This window comes from Ptychodera flava, chromosome 21 (genome assembly GCF_041260155.1).
Source record: "Ptychodera flava strain L36383 chromosome 21, AS_Pfla_20210202, whole genome shotgun sequence".
NCBI classification, from domain to species: domain Eukaryota; kingdom Metazoa; phylum Hemichordata; class Enteropneusta; family Ptychoderidae; genus Ptychodera; species Ptychodera flava.
In genome coordinates, this window is record NC_091948.1 from 32,254,747 (window position 1) to 32,273,083 (window position 18,337).

The window sequence follows — 18,337 nt, forward strand, 5'->3', positions numbered from 1 at the left end:
CTCCACAGTTCCACTGGTGCCCTGTTCTCTGCTCAGAACAAAACTGGTGTAAGTTGTCAACTCATCACCAGGATTGTAATCTTCAGCAACATCTCTCTCTTTAGAACCAGACGGGAATACCAAGACTCCATATGGATCATCATTCTCCTCAATGGTCAATGTAGCTTCCAAGGGACCCGTAACTGACAGTACACCTCCAGGACCAGGTGGACCACCTCCTGAAAGACACAGAGAAGGAAGTACAGTGTATTTATCAATATGGAAATTTATGAAATTCATATATTCCATCTTGGACAGAAATCCTGGTAATTAATCTACAGTTTCATTGAAATATCAACCCATGCTGGAGTTGTAGCCCTAGGAGTGACTTGAACCATTGAAGAATTTATTTCAAAGGATATTGGAAACTTCGGTAGCACATTGATAAATATAGCATCAACAAAGGCAATGGATTTAAAATAGACATAATGATATTATTCTTTGATGCTTCCACTGAGAAATCAAGCCAGTCATGGCTGTGTATAACTGTAAATTCATCATGGGGGTGAAAAGAATTGCACTTAGTTGAGTGTGTCTTTACACCTAATACACATAAAACCAATGACAGTGGGGTATTCACAAAATTTGATATATGGAAGGTGTACATTTTTCATTAAAAATCTTTCCCAGACATCTAAGACTAGGATTTATATTATTTATGTCATAACACTGTGAAAGTAAAAATTGCATATATGATTGTAAGCGAGATTTCAGTTAGGTTCTATTAATATTGAATGGAGAGATAGCTGTATATGAGATATAGATATTTCAGCTGGATACCATAATGCTAGTCTCATTTGTCAATTTATACACACACCTGTAGCATTGATTAGTCTGATGGCATACACTTCATCATGTTCAGGTATGGTATCTGCCAACACATCAAGGGTCAGAGCTTTTCTGGTTTGTAAGTTTGCAAATTCAACAAATCCTGATGTGGATCTGAATTCTCTACCGTCCAGTAAAGGTACATCAGTGCCATTGTAGTAAACTTGCCAGTAGATCCGTACAACTCCATAAGCACCTCTGTCTCTTTTTATTCTGGATAATTAGAAAAAAAACAGGGAAGTTTGAAGTTTAGCAACAGTTGATAATGAAATTTAATTTAATCTTTTCCCAATACATATATATATACATATATAATATATATATATATATATATATATATATATATATATTATATATTATACAAATCAATCAATACATGTTTAGTACAAAGTACAGTAAGACTTCAACTTACATGAAATCAACAGAAATACCCTCTATGGGAGCTGACTCTACAACTGGACCTTCAAAACTGAAGATACCATTGGTGTCATCATTGGCTGCTATGGTAACAGTTGCTATGGGAGCACCATAAACGACAATATCTCCTGCAAAAAACCATCAAATTGAATGTGGGATTAGTGTGTTAACTTTGTTACATAACATATTCTATGGCGGTGACCTTCAATAGTCTTGACACTCACTGTATTGGCAAAAATACTCCAGGATACATGTAATATTTTCGAGAATGTAGTTAATTGGGTCTGAAGCCTATTTGGAAATTGGCCATTCAAAGATCTATGACCACAAGCAAGGTCACAAATTTTTAGCCAACATTATCAGCATTCACCTTCTACACTCAAACTATGTGTCTTAAAAACATTCCCTGAATCTGCAAATACAACATGCTAGATACAAACTATCATAAAGTACTGAAGACTTTCTCACAATTGATATGTTCTGACAATTTCAAATGAGTCACTTTGGATACTAACAAACCAACTTGGCCACTATGTTATGCAAATGCATTGATTAATCAGACGTTACATGGATTTCGCACCATCAAGACATGCCATATGCCTTGACTCAACTCAAATGCCATTAATCACAATGAACTTTGACCTGTTAGCTTATGTGAACTCCAACCCTTATATCACAATATGAATATTCATGTATAAGTAGAGTTTGAATGGTATGAGAGGCTTGGAGATAGGAAGAGTGAATTTCATGCAGAAGAGACTAAATATCTAGAAGAAGCTTTAAGGAAGGGCTTTGATGTGAAGTTCAAACAGGTGTTGGCAGTGAAACACTGACTTAGTGAATCAACATATCATGTTGATTTCTCATTAACATACAGTTTGGATTTCACGTCACAATTTAAAAGAAAATCAATTTCATTCAACACTTGGTCAGATTTGAGATTTTGAAATTGCAATCACTCATTGCTGACCAGTTTGACTTCTTGTGCCGATCAAAACCCTTTTTGATCAACTTGTGTTTGAACACTCCAGATGCTGAAATAGGGTTAAAGAGGTGCTACGCGTATTATAAAGCTGGTTTCCTTGGTTCAGGTGTTTACACAAACAGCTAATGGAACCACAAGACACCCACTAGATGTTTTCTACTTTTCACCAGATTAAATGAAGCATGCAAGGAATATATTGAATAAACCTTGGAATGTATCTCCCATTCACGATATACTTACTGCTTCTGTCATAATATCCTAAATTTAGTATTATCAATATTTCAATGGATGTAGAATGGGAAAGGAGAACAGAGAGTTACGTTATAAATGAGGCATTTGCCAGCAGATATTGGTTCAATGGAAAACATCTAAAAGTTGCTGAAGTTGAAACAAAGGTATTTGATTATTTATAGGACGCTGGGGAGAAATAGCCTACAGATGTCTGCTTTGTAAGAAAAATTAGCAATGCTACTTGGGATGGGATGCTCACAGAGATTGAATAAAAATAGAGCGAAGTGAATTACACTTGTAATATATCATTTGAAAATTTTTTTATTCTTTCCAATTATCTGGTATGGTTATTTCAATTATGATACACACATGATCTGTGGCAATTTTCCTATTTGTCTTGCTGGAACCTTTTCTTTTTGAACACTCAAATATTGTATGACTAAAGGAATATTTCACATTCATTCTTACAGTTTTCGTTTCTCATTTTCTCAAAAGTGTTAACACTATTACTTTGATCTATAAAGTTGGGTTATTTGGAATAAATATGTGTTGTAAACTGCACACAATTAGATTCAGTTCTTAACTTTCAAAGCATGCATCTGTACTTGTACATTGTTTATTTGTATCAACTAGTGTATCAAAATACATTAAAACTTTGTTGCATCTTACCGACTGGATCATACAATTCAACAGTAAACACTTCATCTGTTTCTGGAATATCATCCTCATAGATACCAATCTGAAATGTTCTGACAGTAACTCCAATTGGAAATTCCAGGAATCCATTGATATTGGGATAATCCTGTCCCCCCTGGGCTGTCTGTGACACAGTCCGGTATCTGACAGTCGCATATGAAGCAGCACTTCCATTGCGTCTGACTGTGAAGTCAACAGTGCCCGGTTCTTCTACTTTGATATTGATGGGTTCTGTAAAGTCAAAGGATCATAGACAGCAAGTATGTGAGTTATGTAAATGAAATATCTTCACTTCATATAACAAACAAGTTAGTTATTGTTATATTACACAGTCACTGCTGGTCTGAAGCACAGGAAATCTGTACTGAGTAACTTATGGATTCCCCTCAGAAAGGAAATATTACATTAATGTTTTCATCCACTTTTGATAAAAATCGATCCTTGGTACTGGTATGATACAAAGTAATCTTGAAGATAAATATAATTAAAATGTATTATTATCAACTAAAGTCAAACTTCAAGAAACAATAATTTGCTCTTTTTCATGCAATGGTAAAGTTTAAAGTGTAAGTATTGATTTAACCATTTATATAACCATATCTATCATTTATGATTATATTAATAATTATTTGGTATCATCAAATGATAATATGATAATAAAGTCTACTACATGTACGTATGTGTCTTAATATGTATTCCAACAGTGTACCACTGTAAACTCTATTTGAATCAACATTTTAGTATTTTGTGACAACAAAAGGTAGAATTTATAGTACTATAAATCTTTGTCAAAGCAGAAGTCTATATGTACTGACCTTCAAAGAAGATTGGATCATCATTGTTGTTGATACTGAGTGTTGCTATGACTGGATGTCCAAGTCTTGCACCATTAGTTGCATTGCTCAGCGATATGGTAAATGTTTCAGGTTGTTCTGGAATCTGATATGTGAACAATAATATTTTTTGCTTAAAAATTTTAAAACTCATGGTCTTATGACAGACAATTGCACACATTACTTTGCCCATACATTGTATTGCCTTTTACTTATTGCGCTTTGTAAGTGCTTGTTTGTTAACACAATAAAAATATGTCAGAGAAAGTAAAAACAAACAAATAGGAACATGAAGCAATATGTCACAGTGAATTTCATTTTCTTCAATTATAGCAGCTTTACTTTCACAAAGGACAAAATGTTCAACAAGTCAGAGATACAATACTGCACAGTGTTGCACAAAGCCACTGACTGCAGTTTTATTGTTGAATTGTCAAAAAATGTTTTTTAACTATGATGGGTAAAACAACTCATGGTCTTCATCACTGATAAATATCCATTGGGGAATATATCTACTGTGGATCTCCACATTGATAATTTCCCATTGACTTGCATAATTAGGACTATTCAAATTTAGAACTGATCAGTGTAGGAAGAGTATGCTTTTACTTGTGGTTTGACAGTCAAATTTTGCAAAGAATTGTAAAGAATGACAAATAATGTTTACAATTTCCCCACAAAGGGATTTTGAAGGGGAGGGTCAACGTTTTATTTATGGAGCAATCTATTCATATGTTAATAATTATACAATAGAACACACTTTCACAACTAAAATTAGAGAACACTTGCTTACCTCATCATCCAATGCTGATATCTCAATGTATGCCATGTCTTGACCATCAGCAAAGTACAGCACCCCTGATGTCGGTGACACATCAAATGATCCATCCATTGGGGTCAATGACCAAGATACATTGGCATCATAGAATGTTCCTTTAGCCCTCATCACAGGGAATGATGTAGACTGTATCGTGTCATCTTTGCTTTCATCTAAGTTACGATTCATTGGATTTTCAGTAAACTGGAATACACCGTACGGATCATCATTTTCCAGAACAAATATCGTTATGCTGTTGAGACCACCAACATCACTCGCTGGTGTGCCGTAACTTTCTATTTTCAACTGGAATGTTTCATCCAGTTCTGGAATTCCATCTGGATTGGCAAGGAGGGAGATATTCTTGATGCTTTCACCAATGTTAAAGACCAGTACCTCAGGAACTCCAAGGAACTCATCATTTGCATTTTCCACTGAGTAGAGTACACTTCTAGGAACCAAGTTTCCACCATTTCTCACAACACTTATTTGAATCGCTTGGCCACCTTCCTCCACCGTGTATGGTCCTGGCGTGGATGATGAAATTTCAAATGTGCCTCCTGGATTGTCATTCTCTTGGATTGTAATCTGTGCCGCTGCAAAACCTTGTCTAAGTCTCTGGCTAGATGGTTCCACACTAATCAAGGACACTAGAAAGGTTTCACTTGTCTCTGGAATATCATCTGGCATGATTAGAATGGTAAGAGAAGTACCTGCAATGCCTGGAAAACATATGGAATAGAGATATTTGAACATGAGATTGGGATGCAATTCAATGTAACCAGTGGCCAATTGTTCAGTTTCTTTTGTTTTTTAGTATTTTGTAAATCACTGTGCAGTGTTTCATCAAGACAGAGTGATGGGGTGATTCAGCCTCTGTTTTGTGGAGGGACCGTGATACCATGAAACACAGGCACAGGAAAACAAAACATAAGGAGCAGATAGTTCTTAGCTAAAGGAGTAAAATATCCTAGAAGCAATATGATAATTAAACATCTGGAAAACGCAAGTCTTGTTTGGGAATTCATAGGCAAATGTGTGTATTTCTACTAAGTGTATTCATTGTTTCCTGATAAGCATATTTATGAAAAGCATTAATTTTCAAATGTAAAAAATGTATATTCAGGGATCTTTTCTAATTTTGTATGATGGAAGAAAATGTGCCAGTCATACATGTGCTCACCTGTTGGGAAATACACACTACCATTGGCTGGTCTTACATCGCTTGTTGTGAAGTAATCAGCAAATTGACCAATACCATGTGCCTGCCAGTATACAGTCGCATCACCCGATGTGCCTTCTCTGGTCAGTGGGAATGTGATCTGTTTGTAAAATCAAATTTTTCCATTAAATGTCTTGCAGATGTGGGCCAGTGTGTCATACTGAAAACTAGCAAAGTTTTGTAGCCTTGTACATTTAAGTGACACTGTAAACTGCAGGCCATTTGCCTAACATTTACTTGATGTCAACTTTGTGAAAATTAAGGTACAAATATTCAAAATCACAGAACCTGCTAATTAGCTTTTTTTGAATATGAATATTCATGTGTAAAAAGAGCACAACTACAGATTCTTTGCATATAATATTGTTTATATATTAATCTCATTCTATATTAACCCAAATTAAATTACTGTCTTCAGTAACTTTGCTACTTATTAAAAAAATAAATAGATAGATAGATAAATAAATGAATGAATGAATAAATGAATGAATAAATAAATGAACAAATGAATGAATGAATGAATGAATGAATGAATGAATGAATGAATGAATGAATGAATGAATGAATGAAAGGAAATCTTACTGCAAGTGGTGTACTTCCATCCGGTTCCTCTACTGTCTGTTCTAAATCTGCTTCATTGAAACCAATTTCACCATTGGCCAGATCACTGCTTACAACCAGAACTATAGACGTCTTGTCACCAAGTCTGGGGCTTTTTGTCGGCACTATGGTTTCAACCCCTTGTAGTGTCACATTGTCAAGTTTGATTTCAAAGACTGCACCAACTTGTAGGAAAGCATTGTCTCTGATTGGGATTTCAAATCGGTGAGTGTTTACAGAGGCAGGGAATAGTGTTGTGGCTGGGTCAGATAAAATCAGGATGTCTGCAAAAGATAAATTTATTTCACATTGAAGCTTAACATTAGACAAGATATTGAACAAAGTCAGTCTACCATAAGATACATTATCCATGGCATTACATGCGTTGGACAAACAACAAACAGATTTCTCACAAATTCTAATCTGGATATGACATATTTCACTCTTTATAATACACTAAGACTAACTTCTTTACCTTCAACAGCGAATAACCTAATATTTTAGGAATAATATATTTCCTTAGTGTCACCATTGTTGCAAATATTGAATAAAATGTTATGATTAATATACACCTTTATGGTAATGACAATCACAAATGACAGTGACAGTATCAAGGCTACAATATATGCAATAAATGATTCTGTGAATTGCTGCTGTAATAGTATTTTGTTATAATTTCTTTGACTGACACTCTACAATTCTGACAATTTTCGTGTAATGTAACATTAAAAGTTCAACACAGTGCAAATGAACTTGCACTCATAAAGCTTGTAAATCTTAGAATGCTGCTCATTATTTGCTTAGGTACTAAGATACCAGCTTTATGTGGACTGAAACTCAAGGTGCAGTAACCAATAGTGGTCCACATAGCAATATACCATACTGTCTTTGAGCTGAGCATATAAATATACTAGAGTGTGTAACCATTCATACTTTTCGATCTAATGTAATTTTTTCACTTATCTTTACTATTTACTTAGTTTTCTTTATCATAAATCATGCACATATTAAATTTATGAACATACATAATCTACTTGTAATTGTATTCAAATAAGCTTGGATATAATTTGCCATTTGGCATTACAGTCATACTAAGGTAAAAATTTCATACTATACCTGTCTACACTTACTGTTGTCTGGTTAATTGCTACTCTGGTCTGTCTATTCCTTTTGTCTCAACTTTCAACATTCCAAAGATGAACTATCTTAATAGCTCTAAACTATCTCAAAACAAATTTTGAAAGCATTATACTCCACTCCATCCGATAATCTACACTGGTTACAGTAGACTATTTGCCATGATCACATTGTAATAATTACAAACTCATAACCAGTCACAGAAATATTTGAGGGCAACTGTGACATAGTTGTATTCTTATGAATTGGGCAATAGAATAAGATACCTAGTAGCACAAAAGTCACAATTCTGATATTCAACATAAAGTCAGTAAAAACTCATCAGGAATATTTGAAATTCAGAAACTGGCTTCATCTGCTTCGACAATAGCTAGCAATGGTATTACAAGGAAAGAAAAAATAACATCTTCAATTGTCATGACTTTTATTAATTGTACATTATCTAGGAAGCTTAACAAAATGATTTACATGGGCCATTTTAATCTCTAACTATAATAGTATATAAATTCTTTTTTTTTATATTTTGTTCATGCTTAGCCTTACCTGTGTCGGAAGATTCTTCACTTGCAGGTAACAAGTACCTTGCATTGAAATTGACAAGGACATCGCCATTCAATCCTGTGGCACGTGTTAGTGTGAGCTGTAATTTACGAGATGATATTGACGTAAGAATTCTCTGTTCTGTATCGGAAGAGAATTGAATAACACCATAGATATCATCACTGTCCTGTATCACCATTATCCCTTCCAAGATGCCCTCCACTTTAGCACCCCCTGTCACTGTTTCCGGGAGAAGCCGAATGAGGTATCTTTCTGCCTGCTCTGGAAGGCTATCCTGCACCAGTGTGAAGATGATGGCTTTGGACTCCTCTCCATCTGCCAGAGTCACAGTTCCAGTGGCTGGACTCAGATCCAAAGTGATAGCATCAGAATTGGAATCATTCCTCACAATAAGATAACTGATGCTCACTTGACCGAAGGCACCACCTCTTCTCTGAATTACAAAATAATCAACGATAATCTGAGAGTCTTCATCAACGACAGTGTAAGGAACTTCACCTGGTACAGATGTTGCTAAACTCAACACTCCATTTTCATCATCATTGGGTTGTATTTTAATCACGGCAACAGACGGATCAGCAATCACGGCAGATGGTGTCTGATCTCCCAAAGTTATGTAGAATTCCTCCTGGATCTCAGGAATGGCATCATTGACAATGTTGATAACAAACTGCTGTCTGTGTACACCCTCTGGGAATCCCAACACTCCACTGGGCGGAGAGGCAATGTAATCTTCACCAGCTACAGCAGTGCCTGGAGTGATGAAATAACTAACAAGCACAGATCCGGTGTCTGGTCCCAGAGGACTAAGGCCATCAGCTGAGAGAGCTCTGTAGACTTCAATGGTAAGACTTCCTGCGTCTTCCTCCACATAGTATTCACTTTGTGAAAACCTTAGAGGGCTGTCATTGGCTCTGATTGTCAGTTGAACTGATGACCCAGACTCATCAATGGTTGCTCCTCCAGACACTTGTGTCAGATGAATGGTGAATGTCTCATCATTTTCAGGAACCTAACAATTAAGTATATCAAAAGGGAAATCTTGGTAAAAAAGACCACTGATTAAATTTCTGAATATTTTTCCAATATTTTAAATAATTTTCAAATTGGTGATTTTCTATTGCTTGTCAATACATCCATTCAAACAGTCAGTCTTGAATAATGCAATTAAATCCCATAGCCCATACAGAGACTGACCAAGCATGTATATGTTGCATTTGTCCCTACTAGACCTAGTACTGACGGATCATGCTTTAGCGTTCTCTATATGTTTATTGGTTTGTTTGTTTGTTTTTGTTGTTGTTGTTCTATGCATCGCCATAATATCTTTCTTTGAGGCAAAAAGTGAATCAATATTTCAGTTTCCTAGAATTAGAATAGCATCCCTCTGAGCTGACAATACTTTTCAAAGCAACAAGATATGGTTCACATTAGAGGAATAAAGCATTCTTGTTTTTCCTTCAAAAATCATCTACCACAAAAAGCATAGAGTCCAACTTGTTGATAGAGCCCACAGTGTATAATGTCTGACACTGTTGTTGATAAATGAATTTCAGTTCAGTGCAGACTAGACTTCATTTGTCAACAATGATGAGCATAATGCACACAATGTATTGTTTGGCCAAGGCTACATATTTCAATATTCTGAAATTAGGAAGAAGTAAACGGAAACATGCTTTCCTATTGTACGATGATATTGAAAATACTGGTAGTGTAACAAAAGTAATCGTAATAGTCCCTTTTAAAACTTTGGACAAAGTTTAGATGGTAAATGTATTACATGGTAAACAACATATTTGTTTACAGACAAAACAATCAACAAGGGTTTAATTTGACACCAATTCCCACAAGAAACACTTCCTTATTTATTGTGAGAATACTTAACTGTTTTCACAGGATAATTTTACACTGTGCCGATAGAGGCGGCAAGTTGTTAGTAATATTGAGTTACAGTAGAACAACCACCTTACCTCCTCTGCAATTATTTGTAAATGAAATATATATGTGCTTGTGTCACTTGGTATGGTCACTGCTCCTATGATTGGTAATATGTCCTCTTCTGCTGGGTTTGGACCATTAATTACCTGGGTTTGAAAACAGTGGGGAAATCTTTTTTAGTATTTGCTAACTGAAAATGAAATAGACCTAGAAAAGTACAGACTACAAGACCCTTGTGTCCAGATCTTGACCAGCAAGATACCAGAAAGGCTGTTTTGTACATTGAAAGCCTTGAGAAGTTAACAGAATATAATTTTAACAACATATTACGCAATTTTGAAATAATGTTTGTATGCATATGTAGCACTATTTTTCATTGTAAACTCACTATATGAAAAAGCAAAGCAACAGCTGTCTATGGCTATGAACAGCACCGTAATTGTTGAGTAATATTTACATCATAACTTGTATTCTTTTACTGTAACATTAGACACTGTATTTTGACAATACATTATAGTGACAAGCCACAGTATATAACACTCAAATTGCTATATCACACATAGACTGAGGGGTAGTACACTGAATTCACATTATTGGTAGTGAACCAGTTATCTTGAAGCATATATCAACAAATTATATGCGAATGGAAAGGCACATCCACAAATACAGGCTTTGAAGATCTTTTTAATAGATTCTGAGCAACAAAAGGCATCTTTCCTTTCACTGAATAATTACATTCAATACTGTTATTAAATAGTGAAATATGTAACATACTGATAGCTAGTCCAATTTCTAGTCCAGCATTTTAGGTTTGAAAAGAAAGAGCATTCAGTTCAGAAAAGAATAATGTAGAGTCTTTAACCAATGTCTATAAGCTGTCTATTGTAGTGTGACCTTCTGAATACATGTCAGGTCTGACCTCCCCAGGAAAACAATGGAATGGCTCTAGGCAACCAAGTTAACAGCATTGACAAGATATACAATGCAACTGACACAGTTGAAGGTACAGTATGTTATGTCCATGACGCATAATAATGTTGTGTAATTCTTTCTTGTCTATTTCACAGCTGTCTTGGTAATAGCTCTGTGTCAATGATGTGTCTTTTCCTTAGCTAATTTGGGTGGAGTTGATGTTTAAATCACAATTACGATGTAAATAAAAGATGTTAACATTTTCAGAATTATTACACGGGAAGATGAGATGAATTTTGTTCCGATTATAAAATGGCTTGTTTTTTATTGATATTAGTCCCACAAAATGGCAGATTGTGGCCATACCGTACATTTCGTACATAACATTTCAACATTAATTTCTAGTACGTAACATAGAGTCATTACAGTCGGAGTACATAGCGAGAGGATCCCTAAGATTAATTCATCACAAAGGATGTGTGTCCACTTAAATTCACCCACCCAACTAATCATGTATTAGCTTGATAAAGAAAGAATCCTATTACTATTTTAGTACTCTATGTAACGCTGTTGAAGATTTACAATTCTGCAAAATGCAGTATGTACCAAACAGTGTGACGTAGAAGTTTGCTAAATTCCGTTGCTTTATGTAAGGAGTTTTAGGTATTGCAATAGTACCAAACAAAGTGAAATTTCAAGCGAGACTTTTCACAATTTTTTGTAATATTAATATAAAGCATCATATGTTATAGATGGAAATAATTTATCTTGCTTACCTTTCCATCATAACATTCATAACGGTTGATACGTTAACACTGTTATTTTTATAAGTGTGTGCTATTAGCATATACTTGTTTAAAACAAAATGGAAAATTCATCGCAGTCTTCAAGTGCCATTATTGTCCATTACACTCTAGAAAATGAAGGTGTGTCTTGGAGAAAAGAAAACTAACTTACTTCATAAGACACAACAATGTCATTGAAACTTCCTCTGTCTCTTCTTAGCATGACAGGAACTACTGTGTTAACATCTGGGCCTTCATCGACAACTATTGGTGTCAGCTATGAGTGAAGAAAGAAATTCAATTGTTACAGCTAGATGTATTCACAACAAACAATGCATTTACTGCATGGTGTATGTACTCATCTTTATCATTCTAGATTTGTCTACAATCAGAAAAACGTCAGAAATATTAACTTACAAGTATCTTCAATGTATTCTTAATATGTTCCAACTATTTTGCATAATGTCAGATGAAATACAATAATGAAGGACCTATATAAAACATCAAACACTTGCAGATTTGAATAACCCTTGGAGAAAGTGTCATGGGAGTTGAGTTTTGATCTGTGTACCAGGAACAGCAGAACTGATAAAATCTAGCAGCTTGAGGACAAACCTGTTACCTGAATCCTAGGGGGTCTATGATTGCTACCTGAAGAAAAATTATTCTCAAGCATCATCTAATGCACTGCAACATTTGAATTGCTCAGAATAAGTATGGGATTCTGCAGTGTGCTGCATCAATGTTAGACGCCAGCAAATAACAAATAATTACTAGAGATAGCCTACTTTAGACTGTACAACATATTAATTAATCATACAGTTACAGGTTTAGTTTATATGTTTTCAAGATGTGTGTGCAGTGACAGATAAATGTTACATGAGGAATAATGGATGTAAGATTAAAGGATTATGGGAAGATGGGAGATGAAAGGGAAAGTCGTCTGAACTGCATCTGTGCAGGTTTCTTGTTTACAAACAATGTATTTCATGCACAATATCTAGATGCACCTCATCATCATAGCTGCAACATTTAAATTATACGATATAGATCATGAAAGACAAGTTTTAACTTTCATCAATCACTATTGTACCTTGGATATACATGTAGTGTTTACATTGGTCATATAGGTCCCATACAACCTTTTAGCGCAGTTCTGACGAATGCCTCCCTTTAAGATCACGTTGTTGAGTTTGTTCAGTTTTTTAAGTAACCATGATTATGATTAACAATAAATCCTAATAGTTTGACTGAATATTATCATGTTCAATGTCTTTTCAAAGACAAGAAACATGCTGATCCAGGCCTTACGTAATTGCCTCTCTATGCCTCTCCAAAGATTTAGAAGCGTGACTTGAAACTTACTGATGCAAATGAAATGACTCCAAAAGCATCATCATTAGCTTTGATGGTTAGCTGTAGTTGTGAAGGATCACCTAGAGTGGCTTGCAAAGAATTCAGGATACTCAATTGTAATATAAACATCTCATCAGGCTCAGGGATGTCGTCATCTTCCACTGTTATGGTTGCCGTGTCAACCGCATCCTCAGGACCAGCTTGAAAGGTGACAACCCAGCTTGTTCCGATGAAATCTTGAGGTCCATTTGTAAAGAGTAACTAAAAACACACAAAAGTTACAACAAAATTACATGTACATGTAATTCCAAAGTGTTTTCTTGACTGAAAAAAGTTCAACCAGATCAGATGGTATCTAATATTTAGCTACTATTAATTAATCAGGAGTCACAAAATTGGGCAATATGCAACTAGACATACATTTTCTCAGCAATTTTTTCATGGCCTTGCAAACCTTAGCTATCCAGAAACTTCAATGTATGTAGGTGACTGTTGTCTGTATTTTGGAGTGAAGTGTGTGTGCATTAGCCCATACAATCATGAGATCAGTGAACCGGTGAGCTGGCGGTAGCAGAATCAGAAATTTGTCATAAAGTCCTGGGGAGCATAGTGTAATGACCCCCTCCCCTCATAACAATCCTAGTGTATACAAATGCGTACTAGTAAGACGATCAGTGACAATTCGAGAATGTGAAGAAGAATTGACTTAAAAGCGCGTCAACACTTACAATGACAGTAATGTCAGTAAATGTGTATCTGTCACTAAATGTTATTTTTCTGATGTAATCTTGCCAAATGTGATTTTGGAGTATTGTTACTTATTTTTCCATAAACTAATTAAATTGCAATGAGATATTCTTAACAAGAACTTTATTAGGGATGTCATACCATTCATAGTAAAATATTTTTTCAATAGCTAGTGAGAATAGCATTCATTGTACTAGATTGTACCAGTAGTCATACAAAGCTTAGTCTATGCTACATAATGCATCATACAATGCTTATCAATGTATTTGTAAAATCAAATTCTGTAGAAATGTTTTGATTATCAATTGAAATTTGTACAGCAAATGCACTTTATACATGAATATCAGTTAACCATCGTCAACATATCATTCGTGATGGATAACCGGTAACAAATGAGACTCTTTCCTTACCAAAATGCTTTCCACATTGAATGCAAAGCTACTGTGAAAAACACTTACAGGTCCACTTATAGTACGATTTACTGAGAGGGGCCAACAGTCAACCATTGGAGATGAACCATTGTAGACAAAAGACTAGAAATAATCTTCATATGCACATTGCAAGTTAATAATTATCAGTCACAGAGATTACGAATATGTGCTGCTATTCATGCTATTGAGTTGTTGATATATTTGATCCCTTGCAGTTACACTGTTTACTAGAGATAATGTACTTGTGATTGTTATCAGTAGCTTCAATTAGCATAACCACAGACCCTGGAGTGAGATCTCGCCCCAGGGTTTTATGTCATAACCACAGTCCCTCCAATCTGTGTGGAGAGACTGTGTCATAACACTTGTACACTATCTCACTGACACTCACACTGACAGTTGAAACTTTTCAAGTATACTTGATTGAAGGTACTTACAGATAACACTGCACTGACTTGCTCTGTGGTGGCGCCCTGCTTTTGCACTTGCACTTCAACTTGCTGATAACCAGGTCCCTCATTGACCTCAAGTACTGGATTAACAAAGGATATGGTTGCTAACTGCTGTTGCTGACAGTCGCCAACGTTAACGAAGACAAGCAGCAGAGATGAAATAACAATGAAGTTCTTCATTTCTGTAAAGAGTTGTAACCATAAAAAAATTTATTTATGACAAGAAACCTGTAAAATGAAGTACAAATATATACGTTTCTACACATTATGTTCACCCTGACTGCTAGATACATGTATATTCAACGAAATAATTTTTCATTCAAAGTATTTTTATGGAGCAGATGGGCAGATATCCTTGTTCACTGCATATTGAGACGGTGAGATTACAAGAACTCAGAGAGTGGAAATCAATGAACTTAGAACTTTCCCATCAGAATAGTGAAAATAAAATTTAAAAACAAAGATACCTGTCTATTTAATATAATTCTATTTTTTTTTCATGTCAGCGATAATTTAAGTAACAGTACTTTAATAGAGACAGGACATACCATGCATTACAGCAAAGTCATTTTTACAGAGCATCAGAACATTTCACTTGAAACATTCAAACATATCACTTTATCATCAGAAAGAAGAGTGGATAAATTTGTGTTAAATAGATAAACAAATGTTCTATATAATGCAGTACATTCATTTCCAGGTTGTAGTTTTGCCTTACATACATTTGTAAAAGACATGTCATAACACAAGAATCGACTCTTACTAATAACCATAAACAGTTTGTCTCATTAGTATGAAACAAATGAAAATTGTAATTACATATATACCTATATATATGTATATATATATACCTATGTAATGTACTTTGATTACAAACATTTTAGCTCTTTTTATATCAAGTAGTAAACATAAATATGTCAAAAATATGTGTCTTAAATAAGTTATGCACATTGTATCAAATATTTATGTGATAACATATTTTTAATTTGGCCACAATTTCAGAAAGTCAATATGAACAAAAATGTCCATAATATAAAATATGACTAAATCACTTTCTAATTCAGGTTAAATTTTCAAGCCATGTAGAGTGACTCCACCCAACATTTCAAACATAATACAAACAGCGGTACAACTACTGGTAGCTGAGTCTTCATACAGAAATGAACGTGACTCATAAAAGGTGTAACATGTATCAGCTGTCAGTGAAATTATAGAGACTGAAATTAGCACTGTAACCATAGCAAACTAAAACAATGCACCATTTATTGCATTGTTACCATCTTGTTTTGTGTTTATACAGCATATCTGTTATATTAGGTCACGAGATTGATAAAAATAGCCTCAGTACACAGTTAATAGAACATAATGTAGAGATAGCAATGGGGTGACCGTGTGGATAATACCCTGAGCTGTTGTATGCTGGTGATGCTAATATCACTGTGTGAACTGAATCTCACAGAAAGGTAAACATCGTTTTATTGCATCAGTTAAAATAGTATGACGACATAAAACACTGTAAAACATGAAACTCATTTTTATCATAACATTTGTCATCAGTCATCAAGTCATACATAGTTCATTTCTATTACGGCACTATATTTTACTTTTTTTTTAAAACTGTTCCACATCTGTCACAATCAGCTTCCAGGGTTGATTAATTCAGCACTGAATATTTACTGGTTATGTACCAATTTATTTTTTGCAGCAAAGAAATTTCAGTGTGAGCAAAACAAGGTATAGGAATATCCTTTGTCCTGGCACCCTATGGAGTCAAGTCATTGAACCAAAAGCACTGTTGTACACGTACATGTATTTATGAGCAAGGAACTTAGCAGTTTGGTCAAATCATTTGATTTATGTACTGTAAAATTACATAATGTATTCACTGCGTAACGACAGACCTGCTGTGACACTCATTTTCATATACTGGTTTTTTTTCCTGCATAATATTATACATTACTTTTTTATGTTGGTCTATTTACCAATAATTTGGGACCCTGCTTTCTATATGTATTGTGCCTGTAAGTGTTTTGAATTTTTCTCTTTTTTCAACATTTTGAACTATAAAAAATTAGGACCAAAAACTGATAATTACCCTGTGTGATATTGCAATTTCACTTTTATTATATTAAGAGTTACATACAATCAGGAATCTGTGCAGAATAGAAGTCCATATTAAAGAGTACTGCAGAGTCACTGCAAATTAAGTCAGTGCAATAATTGTGCTTTAAACAGTGCGTGGCACTGCAGTGCAGTGTGCACAGTACATGTAGCTCACAACAATTTACTTCAATACGTGTTCCTTTCAAAATAGGCTCTTTTTTATCATTTTAAACATAGCTTTGATGTCACAAATGACAATAACAGACTATACCGAACAAAGTCTGTTGTGAGATACAATACAGCTCAAAGTTTTTTACATTGACTCTAACAACAACAGCTGGTGATTCTCTGTGAAAATATATTCCATACGGTTACCATATGACAATCATCAGCCACAGTAAGGTACAAGTTTTCCTCACTTTTAAAAATCTGTGGATACATGATATCTGGCTGTGCTTTATGAACAAACCCATCAGGTACTCTCAAGAGACTTGGCACGTGTTCAATATGTTTCCATAAGGTCTTAATTAGTAACATTTATAAATTTCATTAATTACAAAAGGAACAAAAATAACACATATCAAGCTTCATTATCTGTGTACATAATCCTTTGAATTGTCATCAGTTTCATTGCATAATCACAGAATTATTTCAGCAACTAAACTGTATGAACATTTTGCTACACAGGTAGATAATGTGCAATTTTTTCACAGTATAATTTACCATTTAAGTTACAAGAGAATTTCTGAACAGTAAAAATATCCTGCCAGTCTCACACAGTGACTAACTCATACAGTCATAAATATCTTTGGCTAGAGATTAAAGTAATGGTTCTTTGTTAATGATTTTACCTGTGAGTGCAAAAGTTCATGAAAGTGAAAACTAAGATGACCTAAATAAAAAGCTTGCATTTTCACAATCTGTCTTACCAGCATGACACTGTAAAAGATAGCTCTATTTCAAGGTAGTTGGTACTACATCTGGACATTAAAACGTGTATTCTACCCTTATACTTCAGAGAAGTACTGTACAGCTTTCAGTCAACAGATCAGACCTTTAACTTTCACAACAAAAGGTCATAAAATGCTATTTCATCCAGGTATGGCTCTTTGACTTATCATTATGTGCATTCATGCTGTAAGATGTTGTCCTTCATTGAGCTGGACGGAGTAGAGCTTTAATAAAACTATTCTACTGGGCTGGAAGTTTGCCAAACACAACTCAGTAATGCAGCTCCTTCAATAGAA

The 18,337-nt window shown here is 34.7% G+C and overlaps 1 protein-coding gene across 3 annotated transcripts in view; it reads right to left on the reverse strand.

Annotated features, from left to right (window-relative positions):
- The window catches only part of LOC139122042 (adhesion G-protein coupled receptor V1-like), a 95,981-nt gene that overhangs the window by 73,559 nt on the left and 4,085 nt on the right, over positions 1-18,337 (reverse strand). For 2 of the 3 annotated variants that reach the window (XM_070687408.1, XM_070687406.1), the window contains exons 2-15: positions 14,973-15,169; positions 13,367-13,618; positions 12,174-12,278; positions 10,337-10,450; positions 8,349-9,378; positions 6,651-6,952; positions 6,030-6,168; positions 4,823-5,568; positions 4,012-4,135; positions 3,170-3,427; positions 2,510-2,527; positions 1,280-1,412; positions 857-1,080; positions 1-218 (exon numbers count right to left, since the gene is read on the reverse strand). In XM_070687408.1, coding sequence (XP_070543509.1) covers positions 1-218; positions 857-1,080; positions 1,280-1,412; positions 2,510-2,527; positions 3,170-3,427; positions 4,012-4,135; positions 4,823-5,568; positions 6,030-6,168; positions 6,651-6,952; positions 8,349-9,378; positions 10,337-10,450; positions 12,174-12,278; positions 13,367-13,618; positions 14,973-15,167 — 3,858 coding nt within the window. In that variant the 5' untranslated portion in view covers positions 15,168-15,169. The remainder of the gene's footprint in view (positions 219-856; positions 1,081-1,279; positions 1,413-2,509; positions 2,528-3,169; positions 3,428-4,011; positions 4,136-4,822; positions 5,569-6,029; positions 6,169-6,650; positions 6,953-8,348; positions 9,379-10,336; positions 10,451-12,173; positions 12,279-13,366; positions 13,619-14,972; positions 15,170-18,337) is intronic. The other variant, XM_070687407.1, reaches the window with a different exon arrangement.